The 19,377-nt window shown below is 43.7% G+C and overlaps 1 protein-coding gene across 25 annotated transcripts in view; it reads right to left on the bottom strand.

The window, feature by feature from the left end:
• PXK (PX domain containing serine/threonine kinase like) overlaps positions 1-19,377 on the bottom strand; it is a 57,417-nt gene that overhangs the window by 10,314 nt on the left and 27,726 nt on the right. For 10 of the 25 annotated variants that reach the window (XM_008058532.2, XM_008058528.1, XM_021712580.1 and 7 more), the window contains 8 exons: positions 18,522-18,683; positions 17,995-18,112; positions 16,678-16,756; positions 13,307-13,355; positions 8,629-8,706; positions 7,668-7,754; positions 7,139-7,208; positions 4,422-4,484 (listed from right to left, as the gene is read on the bottom strand). In XM_008058532.2, coding sequence (XP_008056723.1) covers positions 4,422-4,484; positions 7,139-7,208; positions 7,668-7,754; positions 8,629-8,706; positions 13,307-13,355; positions 16,678-16,756; positions 17,995-18,112; positions 18,522-18,683 — 706 coding nt within the window. Of the gene's footprint in view, positions 1-4,339; positions 4,485-7,138; positions 7,209-7,667; positions 7,755-8,628; positions 8,707-13,306; positions 13,356-16,677; positions 16,757-17,994; positions 18,113-18,521; positions 18,684-19,377 lie in introns of those variants that run through there. The other 15 variants (XM_008058531.2, XM_021712581.1, XM_021712594.1 and 12 more) reach the window with 3 other exon arrangements.

Consider the following 19,377-nt stretch of genomic DNA (forward strand, 5'->3'; position numbering starts at 1 on the left):
ACCTGGACAGGCCTTCCTAGGTTTAGATCATTCCCTTTATATCCAATCACATTTCTATACAGTTGTCGATCATGCCTATGCAGTGAAGTCTCCATAAAAGGCCCACGAGGTCAGGGATTAGATAGCTTCCAGAGAGCAGAACATGTGATGGTTCCTGTAGCGGGGTGTGCCTGGGCAGGCAGGGAAGCTCTGCATCTCCCTTCCCTATACCTCGCCCTATGCATCTGTTCATCTCCAAAGGGGGACTCAAAAGAACATAGAATTTATTTATAAAAAACTGTGTATTTATCCTTACATGTTAAACTTCAGTCACCTTCAAAGTACTCTCCATTTGATGCAATATATGAGATGCTTTTTCCACTGCTCAAAACAGTTTTTGAACATGTCAATTTTGATGCCTTTTAGTCCTGCCATTTTTTTTGGTCTCACTTCTTCTATACCAGCAAAACATTTTCCTTTGACTTTTTTCAACAGGGAAATAAAAAAAGTTGCTCCAGGCAAGATCAGGTGAATAGGGAGGGTGGGGTACAGGGGTTGTGTCTTTTTGCTGAACACTCAGCATGGTGGGCAGGTAGAAGAACTAGTCACCTGTCTGCCACAAAAAATTTCACTGAAGCCAAACTCAGCCTCTCACAACACTAGCTGATACACACTTGCCTATGGGTTCCTAGAATACTTACCTAGCAGGGGAAGCCTGTACTACAAAGGGCTTACACTCTAAAAAGGTAATTCTAGTTTTTTGGGGGTCCCCCCTTATTATCCTCTGAAATATTCTCTATAATAAATGGTAAATGTAAGCCAGGTGCAGTGGCTCACACCTGTAATCCCAGTACTCTGGAGGCCAAGGCAAGAGGATCGCCTAAGCCCAGGAGTTCAAGACCAGCCTGGGCAACATGGCGAGATATCATCTTTACAAAAAGTTTAAAAATTATCCGGGCATGGTGGCATGTGCCTATAGTCCCAGCTAATTGGGAGGCTGAGGCAGAAGGATCACCTAAGCCCAGCAGGTCAAGGCTGTGGTAGCTGTGAGCATGCCACCATACTCCAGCCTGGGCAACAAAGTGAGACTCCAACTCAAATAAATAAATAAAATTAAGATAAAGGGTACACATAGGTGTTTCCTTGAGTTCTGTGAGCTGCTCCAGCAAATTAAACCCAAAGCAAGGGTCATGGGAACCCCAACTTGAAGCTAGTCAGGCAGAAGTTCTTGAGGCAGAAGAAGTTCTTGAAGCTAGTCAGGCAGAAGTTCTGGTGTCTGAAGGCTTGGGCAGTTTTGAGGACTGAGCCCCAACCTGTGGGATCTGACACTACTTCCAGGTAGACAGTATTGGAATTGAATTGGAGGACACCCAGCTGGTATCTACTACAGAACTGACTGTTCACGTGGCGGTGGGCAGAAATGCCCCTCACATATACACATTTGGTTACAGAAGTTTTTCGTTTGTGCTGATTGTTGTGTTGAGTGAGAGAATATGAAACAGTGCTTTTGAGTGTGTCTGTTTTTCCTAGTGTCTCTCATTTTGGAGCTCCTGAGAGGTGCTAGAACTGTGATTCCATGACAACTGGGCCTTGACTGTCCATTTTTGTAACTCAGGGACAAGCAAAGTCCCCAACAAACCACAGGCTCTCAATACATGCACCCTGAATACCTCCTGAGTGAATAAACTCCCTTGAATGCTCCATTTAGGGCCTAAAGTGCTAGGTTGCCAGGCAAATGCTAAATATTAGTTATCAATTTTATGAGCTGTATTATAAGAAATGACCAGCAGAGGGCAGAGTGCAGACAGAGTTGATTTCGTCAACAAACTATTAAAGGAGATGAAAAGGAGCCAATAGTTGCTGGGAACCTCTCATCTCTGCCAGGCATTGTGCTTGGGGCCTCACATATGTTTCCCTCTAAATCCTCAAGACTCTCCTTCAGGGTAGGTACCAGCAAAGTTGCAGTAATGCCTCCCACCACTTCCATTCGCCTCAGTGTTTTTCCAACAATGACTCCACAAAAGATTTTTCTTTTCATTCTAAAAAACAATTACCTTATCTCATGCAAACATACTACTGTATTAGACAGCTCCCATTTAAGCACAGATTTCCCCCAAAGTCTGTACAGACTCTAAATTCCCCAAGGAATGTAAGGATGAGAACTGATGGAGAACTGCCCAGGGCAATACCTACCCAGGGCAACACCTACCGCACACACTGAAGTGCTCTGTACATTCAACAGACACCCCACTTGTTAGAGGAGGGTTAATGGATTCTCATGACTACTTTTCTTCAGTTTCCTTGTTATGTCCAAGTGGTATTAAATCTATACCCAGCATAGATTTTTGGTTCACCAGAAATTTCAGATTAGTTTAAATAGTACACCTCTACAAAAGACAGAGAAGTCTATTCTCTTTGATCAGTAGTTGGGGGCTTTCTTGTAAAATCTGCTGACAAAGTCAGAGGGACAAGAGTTTCATCCTATGAGCCAAGTACTTTGCTACTTAAAACAGGCCCTGGCCCCAGGACATTCTGGAATAAGCCACTAGTAACCACCCTCAGTCAGCAAGGGGAGACACCCCTTGGCCAGAAGTCAGTCATTCAAATTAGTACCCTTATATTTGCATCCTATCATTTTCTTAGGAAGGTCAATTGTAAGTATTTGAGAGGAGTTGAATAATGCTCTTGGTAGCTCCCAGGTACCACCTTAAGTATTAGTGAATACAGTATCAACCCACTGATAATGACTCTCCCTTCAAACAGCTGCAGGAACCCTTCCAAGCTCTGAGTGGCAGAACCAGCTCCTTGGACGTCCAGGACATCTGGTTTATTTAAGAAGCAAAAGGAGATACTGGTGCTCCAAAAAGGTTTTGTTTTTGTTTTGTTTTTTGAGTTGGAGTCTCGCTCTGTCGCCCAGACTGGAGTACAGTGGCGGCTCCTGGCCACTGCAGCCTCGACCTGCTGGGTTCCAGCGATCCTTCCGCCTCAGCCTTCCAAGTAGCCAGAATTACAGGCACGCGCTACCACGCCCGGCTAATTTTTGATTTATTGCAGAGATGAGGTCTCACCAAGTTGCCCAGGCGGGTCTCGAACCCGTGGGCTCAGGCAATCCACTCACCTCAGCCTCCCAAGGCACAGGATTACAGGCTGAGCCACCAAGCCCGGCTCCCAGAAAGTTTTTACTGGGCTTCTAAAATGGTTAGGAAAGAGATCTCAGTTCAAAAGAAAAGATGGCTGGGTGCAGTGGCTCACACCTGTAATCCTAGCACTTAGGGAGGCTGAGATGTGAGGTCTGCTTGATGCCAGGAGTTGGAGACCAGCCTAGGCAACATAGCGAGACCTCGTCTCTACAAAAAAATCAAAAAAAATCAGCCAGGTGTTATGGCTCGTGCCTGTAGTCCCAGCTACTTGGGAGGCTGAGGCAGAAGGATCATCTGGGCCCAGGAGGTCAAGGCTGCAGTGAGCCATGATCATCCCACTGCACTCCAGTGGGATGAAAAAGAAAAGAGGGGAAGATAGCATTATGTGGCTCCTCCAAAGAATTAGAATATTTTTACAAGTAGTCCCCAAGATAAAGTCTTTTAATATTTTTCAGTCAAAACTTACAGTATAGGCTGGGTTCCGTGGCTCAGCCTGTAATCCCAGCACTTTGGGAGGCTGAGGTGAGTGGATTGTCTGAGCCTGCAGGTTCGAGACCAGCTGGGCAACTTGGCGAGACCTTGTCTTTACAATAAATCAAAAATTAGCTGGGCATGGTAGCGTGCACCTATAGTTCCGGCTACTTGGAAGGCTGAGGCAGAAAGATCACTAGAGCCCAGCAGGTCATCGCTGGGGTGGCCATGAGCGTGCCACTACACTCCAGCCTGGGCAATGGAGTGAGATTCCAACGCAAAAAACCCCAAAAAACAAAAAACATACAGTATCTGATTTAACTCAAAAAGGTGAAACAAAAGCTAACAACATAAAAACATTCAGATGATTAAATGCATCACAGAGCAGAGTGCTGACAGTTACCAGAAATTCAGTGGTTCTTTCCCACACCCGGACACCTCCCAGCTTTGCTCTGTGACCAAACCAACATCAAGGATGGACTCCCTGAGGAGACAGCTCAGGTAGGACAAGGCTTGCAGGCAGCAACACATTTGTTTTGTTTAGCTGAGCACGCACCAAGACAGGCTCTGATCTGAGGAGCCCTACATGAGGCTTTTCAGCAAAGAGAGCAAGTCTTAGCCAGAGGGTGGCTAGTGGTCCTGAAAGCCGTCTACTTCCTGTGAAATACGAGCCTGAACATCTCCCAAATGACACTGCTAATTTGCACTCCACTGGTCTCTCTTGAGAAGGCCACTCCCATCTACCCCTGAAATGGCTGGGCCAAGGCAAGAAGAGAAGCAGTCCCATTCCTGTCCGTGGAGAGGAGGGAAGCACTCTGCTCCATTACTAACCTGATGTAGAGGGTGGAGTTGGCGATGATGGAGATGTGAGAGGTGAACTGGCCCCAGATCCTGCTAAGATAAACACAGAGAAACCCTCATGGGGACCAAAGAAAGACATTTGGAATTTGGCCAGAGCTAGGACCCACCACTGTCTGAGAATCTGCACTTGGCTTAGTGTGTGGGCCTTGTAGAACAAGGTGATGAGGGACAGAAAATTCAGAGGCAGATCCAATGATGACAGGCTTTTACCCTAGTGCAGGGTCAGCTTCTTCACCAGGCCACGGAAGCCTCCTTTCCTAGCTTGCCTAGCTTGAAACCAATTTTGCACAATTAATGGCTTATGCAATTGGCTGAGGTGGCTCTTCCTAACCCAATCTCCATCCCTGGGTAATGACAAACAACAATGGCCACAAGTGGTACAGGGAACTGCTAGGGGACTCTCCAAGGGAAGTGAGATCTATCGACAGCGTTTGAAGCCCAGTAATGCTTTCAGTAAACTTTCATCAGCAGGCACACTCAAAACAGAGTCAGCCTATTCAGCTTATGAATTTCCCAGAACTTCTCTTACCTGCAATCAGTAAACACCCTTATTCACATGAAAACAATGTGCAAAATCCCATTCGTTACATACTTTGTCAGGACCTAGTAACCTTATTATATTTCAAATAGTCCCAAGTTCTTAGCATTTCCCCATTACTTGGAAATCCCTAGTATATCCTACTTGGCCTGAAGTGGAAGTAGCCCAATGAACAGATGGAGGTTCCTACATAAACCTCTTATGTGGAGATGCAATGTTCCCTCCGACACATGGAGAGCCTAAGGCAAGGTTAACCAAAGCTCCCTGATCTGGTGCTTCCTGGGCTGGAGGGCACATACCCACAAAGGGAGAGCTGTCATGTCCTGAGAAGCCACCACTAGCTGTTTTGGTTAAGCCTCAAGTCACTCACTACCCACAGAACACGGTGGTGTCTCATGGACACTGGACACAATGAGAAGTCCTAAATAAAACACATCTCTCTCCAGTCTAATGCCTTTCCACTATCGGCAATGTTTCTCAGCAGCCTAGAAAATATGACAGGTGTTTGACTGAAAAAGGAAATAAACCTGAATGCATGCTGTTTTCATACTGTTTGTAGTGCTGACAGATTTTACTGGGAAGAAGCTTGACCTTGTGATTCCAGTGGGATTTGAAAGTAATCTGTACATTTCCATCAACAACTGCTACCTCACTTTTCTAAACTCCTGAGGGGACAATGGTGCCTTGGAGTCCTTGGAGTCCATCTGGCTGCATGTGGCACAGAGCTTTGCAGCCAAGCAAGGTCTCGGGCAGGTGGAGAGCACAAAATCTGGCTTTCTCTGCTTTATGAAAAAATTAGCTGCTGGATAGAATGATTACTGGCTAGAGACATGAGTCTCAGCCTAATGATGACAATGACTGGTCCATGTTCATCATATCAGCTATGGAAAAAATAGACTTCCAACTGTGAAATTACCCACCATCTCTGAGGAGCCCGTGTTGGACTTCACTGGGACCACTAGGACCTGGGACCTCCCTTCCTTCTTCTCTTGCGTAGCTCTCTCTGAGCCCTGCTCCAGCCTGTACCCTGCGAAAGTGTCCACATGACTCTACCCTCCTTTTGGAGTCTATAGTCATTCTCCGTTCCGGCCCTTCCAACTTCCAGCTCTGGCCACATACCTGTGTTCTCCAGTTGAACCTGTCCAGCACTCAGTGTTGTAGCCTTATCATCATATACACATCTCAGTTTCTCCGCCTGTCCCAGGCAGACACTGACTTCATTAAGAAGCCTGAGGCATGACCTGTGAGCCCCCTTCATTTCCCCCTTCTTTCCACTTTTAAATATCTCTGCCTCTTCACCTGCCCTCCTCACCCCTGCCTCCAGGAAGAGATGAATGGGTTTCCTCCAAAGCTGAGACTGACAAGTGGGTTCTTGATGCTAACCCCTTAGCTGTCTAGAGCCCCATCACTGTCCCTTTTGCATCTTCAAATTCTCCCTCTCTGCTAGGTCCTTCCTCTGCCTAGGAGTATAATCAGTACACAAAACAAACAAAACTCCCCTTGCCATGACCCTCCAAAGTTGCCTGGGTGAAGGTGCAACCTTCCCTTCTCTATGTGGAACTACTTCACAGATTCATAAACTAGAAGAACTGAAGGCCCCCAGGTTGCACTAATTCTGGCTCTGACTCCAAAGATGGGACATGAAGACCCAGGGCTGGATGAGGGGCAGTGGGAGTGGCAATGAGGACCACCAACTCAGGACAGTGCTCTTGGTATCACCTCAGTTTCTTGCCACCCACATACACACGGAATCCTTTCAGTAATTCACACAGGAAGGCACATCCTTCTACTACATAAGGTCCAGAGCAGAAGGCAAGATTCCAGGTTGTTTCTGTTCATGCAGGCTCTACTAGAAGACTGAAGGCCTTGATTTTAAGTTAAGCCTGTTTTTCTTCCATGGCTAATGTTCCCGTGTCTTTGGTTAACCGAGTCTTGCCATCAGTGAAAAGATTGAGCTATCCCATAGCCTCTGAGGTCCCTTCTGGAACTCGAGCCCTGTGAGCCTATGAATGCTGCCACAGTCCTTCATTAGGGACAGAGTTGTTTTGTTCTCCGCATTCATGACTACACCGCCCAGTCTCTTACGGACTAGAGACTTCTGACCTTGACCTCTGGGTCCTAGGTCCCACTACAATCTATAACAAATTACCTGAATTATTGGAGTTGCTGTACTTCGCTGGATGTTCGTCACTATTTTCAACAGCAGATCGTTTCGACTTCTTTAAAAATAAAAGAAAGGGAGAAGGGGGAGGAAAGCAAAGAATAAACATACTGAAGCTGGGAGTCAAGATAAAAATATTTTCCAGGCACACAGTTAAACTAGCTACAGACAAGGTCATATGTGGCCTCATAACTTAAGACAGTGAAGAAGCCACAAGCCAAAACTAAAGGGAGAAATAAAACCAAGAACGCTGACTTTCCTATCTCAGGCCAGTTACTTCCTCCAATTACATTATGCCATATCATCCCAGCAAGCCAGGAAACTATACGGTTCATTTCTCTGGTGAGTATTATATGGCTCTTTTTTAAAAAGCTACAAACTAGTCATCTGGAAACACTTTTAGCTTTCAGGGAGCTATAACACAAAATCTGCCATTAAATATGCACCATTAACCCAGAAATTTCCTCACATGTAGTCAAGAATTCACAGAGAAAATTCAGAGAGACACCAAACTTACTTTTCGAGCTAAAATCTTTCTTTTTTTTCTTTCTTCTTCAGATCCGTGATGAGACTGAGCTCTTGTTAGTCTTCGATGCTGGTGGATCTTTAAGAGACCATAATATACCACAAATATAAGCACGCCCCACATAAGGCAGTTAGTTACCTAACGAAAATCTTCTCCAACATGTTTTACTAAATCAAATTTTTTTCCTTTTTTTTTTTTAAGAGACATGGTCCTCCTCTATTGTTCAGGCTGGAGTGCAGTGGTGCAATCATAGCTCACGGTAGCCTTGAACTCCTGGGCTCAAGTGATCCTCCTTCCTCAGACTCTCAAGTAGCTAAGAGTACAGATGAATACCACCACGCCCCACCAATTTTTTATTTTTTGTAGAGATGGGGGTCTTGCCATGTTGCCCAGGCTGGTCTCAAACTCTTGGCCTCAGCAATCCTCCTGCTTCAGCCTCCAAAAGTACTGGGATTACAGGCATGAGCCACCAAGCTCAGCCCAAATCAAATTTTATTTGAATAAAAATATCTTTGCTTGCTCAGCCTGTCTACCTCCTGGCTCAGGTCTGATGTCTAGGAGAAAACTATGGCAGAGAATGAAGACCTTTCTCACTCTCCCTACTGCCTTCCTGCCTTTCTCTCTTTTACAGAAGAACAATGTGGTTGCTGGCATCTTTAGAGAAAGCATGGATTGTGCATGCTCCCCCCAATACCACCACCTGGCATGCCCTGATCATGAAGCCTGACTGCCCTATGTGGACATGTTTCTCCCACAGACTGAGCTCCTTGAGGGCAGAACTATGATACTTAGCTCTATGTCATAGCATCTAGCCTGAAGCCTGGTTGAGGGACATATGTACAAAATGTCTGTGGAGTGAACAATCCATCAAAAGTCAACTACTGTAAACACCACGGCAGAGGATAGAGACACTACAAAATTAAAGGGCACTGAAGAACTACTTTCAATTTACCTGTTTCTGTTCTTCCATTAGTCTCTTTTCTGTACATTCTTTGGCAATTCTCAATGCCTCTTTTAACTTTGTAGGGATCTGAAAGAAGAGAAAGTATATAATCCATTGAAAAACGTGGGTGGAGAGTCTCCTGAGTCCTGGATTCAAAGAAGGAGCAGTTGGTTAGAAGGTCATCTGGAATAAAATCAGTGAAAGCTGTCCACTCAAATCCTACTTAGACACTTTTGGTATTCCCAACACGCTACCTTTCTAGCATTTTTCAGCAACGAACACATAAACTAAAACATAAATAAACATAATATGTTTCAAGTTATTCAAGTAATTCTACAGAATTCTGAATTGCCTCCAAAGTTGGAGGCCTCACATTTCCTGGTTTTGAAATCTATTACACAGCTACAATAATTAAAACAGTGTGATTCTGACATGAAGACAGACACATAGACCTTTGGAACAGAACACAGAGCCCAGACATAAACCTTTGTGTATATGATCAAATGATCTTTTTTTTTTTTTGAGTCGGAGTCTCACTCTGTCACCCAGCCTGGAATGCTACGACACAATCATAGTTTACTACAGTCTTGACCTCCCGGGCTCAGGTGATCCTTCTGCCTCAGCCTTCCAAGTAGCTGGAACTACAGGTGCATGCCACCATGCCCAGTTATTTTTTGATTTATTGTAGAAATGAGGTCTTGCCAAGTTGCCCAGGTTGGTCTCAAACCACCAGGCTCAGGCAATTCTTTCACCTCTGCCTCCCAAAGTGCTAGGATTATAAGTGTGAGCCACCACACTCAGCTTGGTCAAATGATCTTTGACAAGGATGCCAAGAAAACAAAATGGGGAAAGAACAGTATATTCAATAGATGGTACTGGGAAAATTAGATATCCACATGCAAAAGAATGAAGATGGACCCTTACCTTACATCATATACAAAAATTAACTCAAAAGAAATTCAAGACCTAAATGTAAGACCTAAAACTATAAAACTCCTAAAAGAAAACACAGGGGAAAACCTTCATGACATTGAACTTGGCAATGATTTATTGGCTATAACACCAAAAGCACAGGCAATAGAAGAAAAAATAAAATAATTAAACTTTATCAAAATGTCAAACTCTTGTACAATAAAGTATAATATCAACAGAGTGAAAAGGCAACTCGAGGAATGGGATAAAATATTTGCAAATCCTATATCTGATAAGAGGTTAATATCCAGAGTATATAAAGGAACAACCCAAATTAAAAATGGACAAAAGACTCAAACAGACATTTCCCCAAAGAAAATATACAAATGGTCAACAAGCACATGAAAAGATGCTCAATATCTCTGACCTTTAGAGAAAGGCAGACAAAACCATAATGAGCTATCACCACCTTATGCCCATTAGTATGGCCACTATTAAAAGAATAAAATAGAGCCCAGGTGTGGTGGCTCAAGCCTATAATCCCAGCACTTTGAGAGGTCAGGGTGAGAGGACTGCCTGAGCCCACGGGTTTGAGATCAGCCTGGGCAACCTGGTGAGAACTCATCTCTACAATAAATCAAAAAATTAGCCAGGCATGGTGGTACACGCCTGTGGTTCCACTTACTTGGAAGGCTGAGGTGGAAGGATTGCCTGAGCCCAGCAGGTTGAGGCTGTGGTGGCCATGAGCATACCACTGCACTCTAGACTGGGCAAAGAGTGAGACTCCAACTCAAAAAAAAAGGGACCATTGCTTTGTTAAACTCCGGTGTGTCTACGTGGCTCTTTGAACTATGGCTGCCATGTTTCTCGGCTTTGGCCCCTTCCCCTACCTTGGGGAGGTGAATTGCCTCTCTATTCTCTCTCGTTCACTTTCTAAATAAAGTATATTTCTAATATTAAAAAAAAAAAAAGAATAGTAGCCAGGCTCAGTGGCTCAGCCTGTAATCCCGTGCTTTGGGAGGCTGAGGTGAGTGGATTACCTTGAGCCCGCAGGTTCGAGACCCGCCTGGGCAATTTGGCGAGACCTCATCTCTACAATAAATCAAAAAATTAGCCGGGCATGGTAGCGTGCGCCTGTAGTTCCAGCTACTTGGAAGGCTGAGGCGGAAGGATCGCCGGAACCCAGCAGGTCGAGGCTGCGGTGGCCGGGAATGGCCACTGCACTCCAGTCTGGGTTACAGAATGAGACTCCAACTCAAAAAAAAAGAGAATAAAATAATGAGTGCTGGTAAGGACATGAGGAAATGAAAACTGTTGTATATTGCTGGTTGAAATATAACATGGTACAGCTACTGTGAAAAACACTATGGAAATATCTCAAAAACCTAAAAATAGAATTACCATATGATTCAGCATTTCCACTTCTGGGTGTACAGATCTAAAATAACTGAAAGCAGAACCTCAAAGAAATATGTACACACCTGTGTTCATTGCAGCATTATTCACAATAGCCAAGAAGTGAAAGCAGCCCAAATGTCCATCAACAAATGAATGGATAAAGGAAATGTGATATACACTTAAAATAGAATATTATTCAGCCTAAAAAAAAAGGTCAATCCTGTCACATGCTGCAACATGAATGAATCCTGAGGACATTATGCTGAGTGAAATAAATGACTTGCAAATACTGCATAATTCCACTTATATGAGATATCTAGAGTAGACAAAGTCATGGAAACAGAAAGTAGAATGGTGGTTGCCAGGAACTGCGGGGAGAGGGATATGCAGAGTTATTGTTCTATGGGTACAGAGTTTCAGTTTGTAAGTTCTAGAGAGTTGTTACACATCAATACATAGATCGTTAGCACCACTGAACTGCATACTTAAAAATGGTTAAGAAGGTAAGCTTATATACCACAATTAAAAATTCACAAGATTAAACTTTTCCTGTTGAGAGACCATTCCTAGCAGCCCAGTTTGCTTCTGAGCATAAAATTTCTTAATTTCATCTCAAACCTTGAGGACTCCAGGTCTGGAAAACAGACACCCAGATCATGTTGAACTTTTTGTCTTTATGTTATTTTTTTTGAGTTGGAGTCTCACTTTGTTGCCCAGACTGGAGTACAGTGGCCATTCCCGGTCACTGCAGCCTCAACCTGCCGGGCTCTGGCGATCCTTCCGCCTCAGCCTTCCAAGTAGCCGGAACTATAGGCGCACGCTACCATGCCCGGCTAATATTTTTGATTTATTGTAGAGATGAGGTCTCGCCAAGTTGCCCAGGCGGGTCTCGAACCCGCGGGCTTAGGCAATCCACTCACCTCAGCCTCCCAAAGCGCGGGATTACAGGCTGAGCCACCGAGCCCAGCTTTTTTGTCTTTATTATTCCTTAAAAATTTTAAATTTAAAATCATTTTGAGGAGATAATACAACCACATGGTTTGAAATCCCAGAAATATAAAAGGGTACATGCACAATAAAAACTCTCCCACCCAGTTCTCCTCCATGAAGACAATCAACATCACCAATCTTCTGTGTATCTTTCCAGAAAGTCAATGCACATACAAGAAATTAAAGTTAGGTTTTAAAATCGGATTGTCGTTGCTGCATAGGCTCTCTGGCTTAGCAGAAGAGCAAGGTCTAATATCTAATACTAATCCCTGAATCTCGGAGGCTGGAATGTCAGGGCTAGGAGAGAGCATATTTGACAAGGCTGAATACATTTTCTAAGGAGTTTCAGTGAATAAGAGATGAATTCAAATATTTTTTTTTCCTTTCATACTTCAGATTCAAAGAAGTTATTATTGTCAGAATTCCTGTAACTGGCAAAACAGGATAGAGGAAAGCCCCTTTCTCACCCATACAATCTTCTAACACCACCTTGATTCCATTTCTTTTTAAAAATTTATTTCTAAATTTATCTTCATCATAATAGTATCATATTCCTTTGAATGATAGAAAGGAGAGACAGAACTATCTTCCCACCCAAATTGCACTAACAGTGAGCACAATGAGTGTTGGGCTCTGAACGAGGAGTCTGCGTAGATGGTCTGTCATCTAATGACAACAGACAGGCATTACTCACCAATTTCACACATGAGTACGCATAGATGCAAACATTAAGTGCTTGCCCATAAGTCAGTGGCTCTCAAGTGGGAGTAGTTTCATACACCAACCCCCAGGGGACATTTAGCAAAGTCTGGAGACATTTCGTTGTCACAATAGGGGATAGGAGTAGGGAGTATTACTGGCATCCAGTGGGTAGAGGTCAGGGATGCTGCTTCATGTCCTAAACCATTCAAGCCACACAACAAATAATTATCTGGACCAAAATGTCAAATGCTGTGGTTGAGAAACCCTGCTGTAGATCATGCCTACTACTAAAAGAGCAAAGTGAGACATCAGTCTGGTTTTGGGGGTACCAAAGCCCATTCTTTTTCCATGACACACTCTACCACTGCTTCACAGGAGTCTTCCTTCCTGTCTTGTTTCTAGACACAGATGTGTTGTTTTACAAGTTTTTTTAACCTTACACAAATCACAATCAATTCCACGTTACTGCAATGTCTTTATAAATCTCACTTTTATTAGATAAAAATATTTTATCAAATAGATGTTCTATAAATTATTAAATTAGTCCCTAATTGTAGGTCATTTAGAGTACTTCTCAATTTTCCTCACCATGTATCTTTTTTTTTTTTTTCTGGCTAAAAAAAGTTGACTTTCAAAAATTAACTTAGTTATATCATATATCAAAGGAGGATATAATTTGCTTTACCTTAAACTGTGGTTTTTCAGAAGTGGTTAGTAAAACATCACTGAATAATCTGTAAAGAAAAAAAGCATACATAAAAATTTTCTTCAACCAGAATAAGATCAAAGCAGACTAAGACACTTTTAGCCCATGAGGTCTCCCTATCCTGACCACAGTCCCCAGCCCTGGCAGCCCAATCCATCATTCTATGCTCATCAATAAATGTAAAGGTGTTTTCATGTCATCCAGCGTGACCACTCCCCACTGCATTACCAGGAGTGTAGGTCAGCTGTATACCAGAGATGGATTCCTCACTGTGGGGCAATGTGTAGTATTTTTTAATGATTATTGCAAATAACATATAGTGATATTTCTAAAAAGAATAATTGGCTTTCTTTTTTTCCTTGCCTCAGAAGAAAATTAAATATTTTATTTATGTATTTATGTATTTATTTTGAGTTGGAGTCTCACTCTGTCGCCCAGGCTGGAGTGCAGTGGCACACTCACGGCCACCCCAGTTTTGACCTGCTAGGCTCCAGCGATCCTTCCGCCTCAGCCTTCCAAGTAGCTGGAACTACAGGTGCACGTTACCATGCCCAGCTATTTATTTATTTATTGTAGAGACGAGGTCTCACCAAGTTGCCCGGTTGGTCTCAAACCCGTGGGCTCAGGCAATCCACTTGCTTCAGTCTCCCAAAGTGCTGCGATTACAGGCTGAACCACTGAGCCTGGCCTGTGTATTTATTTTGAGTTAGGGTATCAGTCTGTTACCCAGGCTAGAGTGCAGTGGCACAATCACAGTTCACCAAAGCCTCAAACTCCTAGGCTCAGACAATCCTTCTTCTTCAACCTCCTAAATAATTAGGACTCCAAGCATGCACTACCATGCTTGGCTGATTTTTTAAAAAATTTTTGTAGAGACAAGGTCTTACCATGTTGTTGATGGTCTCAAACGCCTGGGCTCAAGTGACCTGCCTGCCCTCGTTTCCCAAAGTGCTGGGATTACAGGCATGAGCCACCACTCTCGGCCAAGAATAAAATTTGTTCTGGAGTTCAGTAAAGCAAAAATGTTCAAGTAAATCGAAAAGAACTATCCTGATTGGAATCTGACAGGAAAATCATTTTATTCTAAATATTTGTCATGCTTCATTTTTAAAAATTGCAGCTTTTGAAGTTATTGAAGTTATTGTTAGTTTTGAAGTTATTGTTTTTGTTTTTTTGGTTTTTTTGTTTTTTTTTGAGTTGGAGCCTCACTCAGTCACCCAGACTGGAGTGCAGTGGCAAATTCCTGGTCACTGCAGCCTTGACCTGCTGGGCTCCAGCGATCCTTCCGCCTCAGTCTTCCAAGAAGCTGGAACTGCAGGCATGTAATACCACACCCGGCTAGTTTTTTTGATTTATTGTAAAGAGGAGGTCTCGCCAAGTTCCTGGGTGGGTCTCGAACCCACGGGTTCAGGCAATTCACTCACCTCAGCCTCCCAAAGTGCGGGATTACAGGCTGAGCCACCAAGCCCGGCTGAAGTTATTGTTATTGAGAACAATAGCTACTTAGGGGCCTGAGGTAGAAGGATCCCTTGAGTCAGAAGTTGGAAACTAGCATGGGCAGTATAGCAAGACCCTGTCTCTAAAACAAAACAAACCAAAAAAACAGTAACATAATTAATTCTCAACTACTTTGGCTAAAATAGGTCAGATAATATAAACAGTTGCTTGGATAGCACCCAAATGGCTACAAGTGAGTCCTTCTTTGAATATTCTTCTCATCATTTTTTTTGTTTTTTTTAAGAGACGGGATCTCAGTATGTTGCCTGGCTGGCTTTGAAGCCCTGGGCTCAAGGGATCCTGCCACCGCAGCTTCCCAAGTAGCTGGAAATACAGGCACGTGTCATTGAACCTGACTGAATACCCCTCTTTTGTAAAGGCAGGAGATTAATCACAAATAGAAATGACAAGGTTAACTTTTCCCTACAGTGCTCTCTAGAGTCATGTCTGTCCCTTGGCCACACACTCATTTACTTCCTGACACACACATTTTAATTGAATGTAGTTCATACCTCTCCAAGTGCTGTTCTCAAGGCTGAAAGCCCATAGGGTAGAAAGACTTAGGTGAAGGAAAAATATCTGTATTCATTTTAGGACTACAAGAGAAAAATGTGAGAGGGAATGCAAATGGAAACCCAAGTAAATCAACCTGCACACAGGCTTTTCCCTAACTACAAGTGCATTTTGCTCTAAAAGTCTGTGAAAACTATCTTGTTTTCCAAATTGGATCTATTTTTCATATTCGCATTATTACCTGTTGTTGGTTTGGAGGGGCACACCAATGTCCATCAAACAGTACACTGTCACACCCACAGGCCAGGGGCTTGGTTTCCTCTGCTAATAATTGCCTTCCCAGGGCCTAGAATGTACCTAGCTTCTAGCAGGCCCTCTCTAAACACTTGCGGAAAGAGAGAACAAGGAACCTCAGTTTTCTCCAACTTCCCTGACCTCTGGCTGCAGGCACTTCAAGCTGTCCCCTGGCTTGTTTCCCTATATTATTGCTTCCAGAATATAACTGTTACACAACAAGCTGATACAGACAAAGCACCAGGTACACTACATGGTATGTGATGCTGAAAAAATATAAACAGAATCACTATTAAGCATGAAGAACACATAATAAGCACTTATTAAATGCCTAACACTGTAGTAGGAAACATCTCATCAACTCTAACCATCTTCTGAGGTGGGGACTATTATTATCACCCCCATTTTATAGTTCAGGAAACTTCACTTTTGGAAGTTAGGAAATTTGCTCCTAAAGGAAAGGCCCCAAAGCATTTTATCAACTGCCTCGAAGAACTATTCATAACCATGAACTATTCACAATGCTGTTTTAAGAGAAAATGTCTTCTGAGTTCCAAGCCACTAGCACAGTGCCTGCTATATGCTAGATGTTTAATAAATCCAGGGAGTAAATTTACAGACAAAAGCATGGGAGCCCAGAAAGCCTCACCTTCCTCCTGGAGGGCAGATCCTCCAAGGCTCTGTGATTTGTGAACTATCCAAAGCTGAGGGCTCCCCTTCGGTATTTCCTAAGCTGAGGGCTGCCACACACACACACACACACACACACACACACACACACACACACACACACAAAATGCTAATATGGATGAAGGAGACACACATGAAAATGAAAATGACACTGATGTTAAAGGTGTGCAATCAGACTAGGAGAACAGTGAGGTCACAAGGAAAGCATCAGGAGATCATGCTGCAAGCACCCATTAGCAAGCAGGGCACTTCGATGCTGAAGGGACCACAACTGAGTCTTTAGTATGGTGCTTGGGCACAGTGGTCCAGTGTTCAACAGTTATCAAGATTACAATCAACGCATATGATTAACTTACGGCATCTGTAAGAGCCGGGAGACGGTAGGCATGCCATTTTTACAGGCTTCACAAGACAGCGTAGATTCCAACACGGCCACTTGAAATGAACAGATACACATTTTAGTTCCACAAAACATGCTGGCAAATCCACTTGCTGATGAAAAGTTTGACACTGCTCTGCAATAACTGTCTGCAGGCTGATCAGGACAGTGTCAAAACTCTTCACACACAGACAGATGGAATACATGGGGAGGGGGAATGTTGGCAACACTGGTGCTACCGATGACTCAAGAGAAATGATTTAGAAACCACATGCTGACAGAAAGCCAAATATATTTCAAAGATAATTGGAGGAAGGATTCAAGATATCATTCATAAAAGTGTTTGTCCTCTTAAAAGAGAAGTAAACACTACACAGAAGTAAAAATCTGAACTTGAAAGACATTTTGCTGCTTGCCTGCTTTTAATCAAAAAAGGCATGCAAAATGCCAGTTGTTGATATCTCACCATCCCACACCTTGGAAGCCATAACCAAGAGTTTTCTATCCATAGGTCACTGTTCAGTTTCAGCTGTTCAAATTCAACACACAATAGTCCCAGGGTTTGTTCCCTTGAACTACCTCATTTAACACAGTGACACTTAGTGGAGGGCTGACCAGCACACCTCCACGGCACAGGGGCACAAGAGCAACTACTCTCTCTGCTCTGCCATGAGTTCTGAGCTGGCTGTGGAGGGGTTGAAAGGATCCCTGGGTGAGTTTGTACCAGTTTCTACATCCCTCCTACCTAAAGGTACCTCTCACCTGTCCTCCAGCTCCCCCTAGCCCTTAGGCAATTCTGGGAGAGCTCCTGGATCCAATTTGTCTGGGTGCCTGGCATTCCTGTCTGCCTGCCCTAGGTCTGAGCCTGATAGGCTCTTATCTACTAGGCTTCCAGCCTATGACGCTCTTGTTCCTTGCAGGTCTCATTCGAGCCTTGGTCTGACACCGGCCGGAGTCCTCAAGACGGGCTTCAGTTTGCCTGGTCTTGTTTCCTGCAGTCTTGTTTCACGTCTAGCCATACTTCTCTTTACATTCTCCTGCTTCCAAAATTCTAATGCACCTTACAAAAGTTCCCGGAAATTTCAGATAGTTTGACAAATGGACAAGCCCTCTGAATTTCCACTGAAGTGTATTTAAGTTAATTATTCAAATTTGATCTACTTTTAAATTGGACAGGAATTTCTGGCTGTGGAGGATAGCAACTTCCTTTGGGTCTTTCCTGGACTCTGGAAAGGGGGTAGGTAGCTCTGCAGAACAGCAGAGCCCAGAAGACCTTTCCCAAACCCATACTGACCCACAGCCATGGACGGTGCAGGAGGGAAGGAGTCTACAGGCACTGAGTCTGGCGGTCGTCCGTAAGTCATTTCATACAACAAGTGGCCAAAGCAATGGACATCCACACTTTCCAGGGTCTGTGGAAGAAAGAGAACAGTGGCCTGTTCATTCTTGTTTGGCTTTGTGGACCCCAGTGCTCCTGGCCCAGGCCTCCTCTGAGAAACAAGGCCTGGGGCAGCCCCACTCTTCACTGGTGGTGAAAACACAACTCCCAAAGCCTTTTGTAAAAGTTTACAGGGTACTGCGCTGTCCAAAGGGCTTGGTCTTACCCTCAGTGGTTTTTTCATCAGTGATTCTACTCCCCTCTTGGCCCCACCCATCATTTCAACAGCAACATTCTATGGGACAGAGGGGCAATGGGCAAAACCCACCCTAACTGCACCTTTCACTGCTTAGTGCATATTTCCTACACGGGCAGATCACGGGTCCTGCCGTGGCGATAACTTATACCTAAAAATGAACCTGCTGCTTCATTTAGCAACTTACATTGATTTTTCTGAACTGTGAAAAATAAGATCGGTAGAAAGAAGGAAGGCCCAATAAGGAATTCTCAAGGTCTAGCAGCCGGCAAGTGTCCCCATCTAGCATCACGTTGGAGGCATGAAGATGCCCATAAGGGAATCCCTTGTCATGAAGAAACTTCAGTACCTGTTAAAAAATATGTAGAAGTTATTTTTCTCCCTAGCTTGTTCATATCTTATGATATGAACCCATCTTATGATAGGTTAAACTTTGTGTTTTAAGTCAATATATTTTGAAACAAAATCAAACAGGTCACTGGGAAGATTCCTGGAAAAAAATGTCACTTCCACCCGTTTGTTTGGAAAAGGGAGTGAAGCTGAATACTTCCAGCTTTGAAGGCCATCAGAAGAAATGCCATGCTCTCTCTTTTCTAAACAACAGAGAAGCAACCTATTTTTGCTTGGAGTTAGTAACTTTGGTGCCAAAAAGCTCTGCTTTGAGGACTTTCTGATCCCATCAGGCAAGTTCTCTTCAGGGCATCTTGATCCTCTTGCATAGATGAATAAAAGCTATCATATAAGTACTTCTGCCAGTAATTCAGAAAAAGGGGTTGAGCTGAAAACATCTCCAGTCCCATCTTTCCACAGAATATATTTAGCTGTTTATTAATAGAGACACATAACAGGCTCCCACAAAAAGAAGCAAACTTTTCTGCTGCCATGGAAATAAATAGAGGCTCATCCAGTAAGAAAGATGCTTGGTTACAGCTCTGTGAAGTCCTGCTGAACTGAACTAGAGCAGTGACAATCAAGGGGAGTGCCCATGGCAGTTCACTGAGGACCGGAAGAAAGTATTACAACTTCTCTTTCCAGTTGTTGCT

This window comes from Carlito syrichta, unplaced genomic scaffold, assembly GCF_000164805.1.
Source record: "Carlito syrichta isolate Samal-C Ts95f unplaced genomic scaffold, Tarsius_syrichta-2.0.1 Scaffold303376, whole genome shotgun sequence".
NCBI classification, from domain to species: domain Eukaryota; kingdom Metazoa; phylum Chordata; class Mammalia; order Primates; family Tarsiidae; genus Carlito; species Carlito syrichta.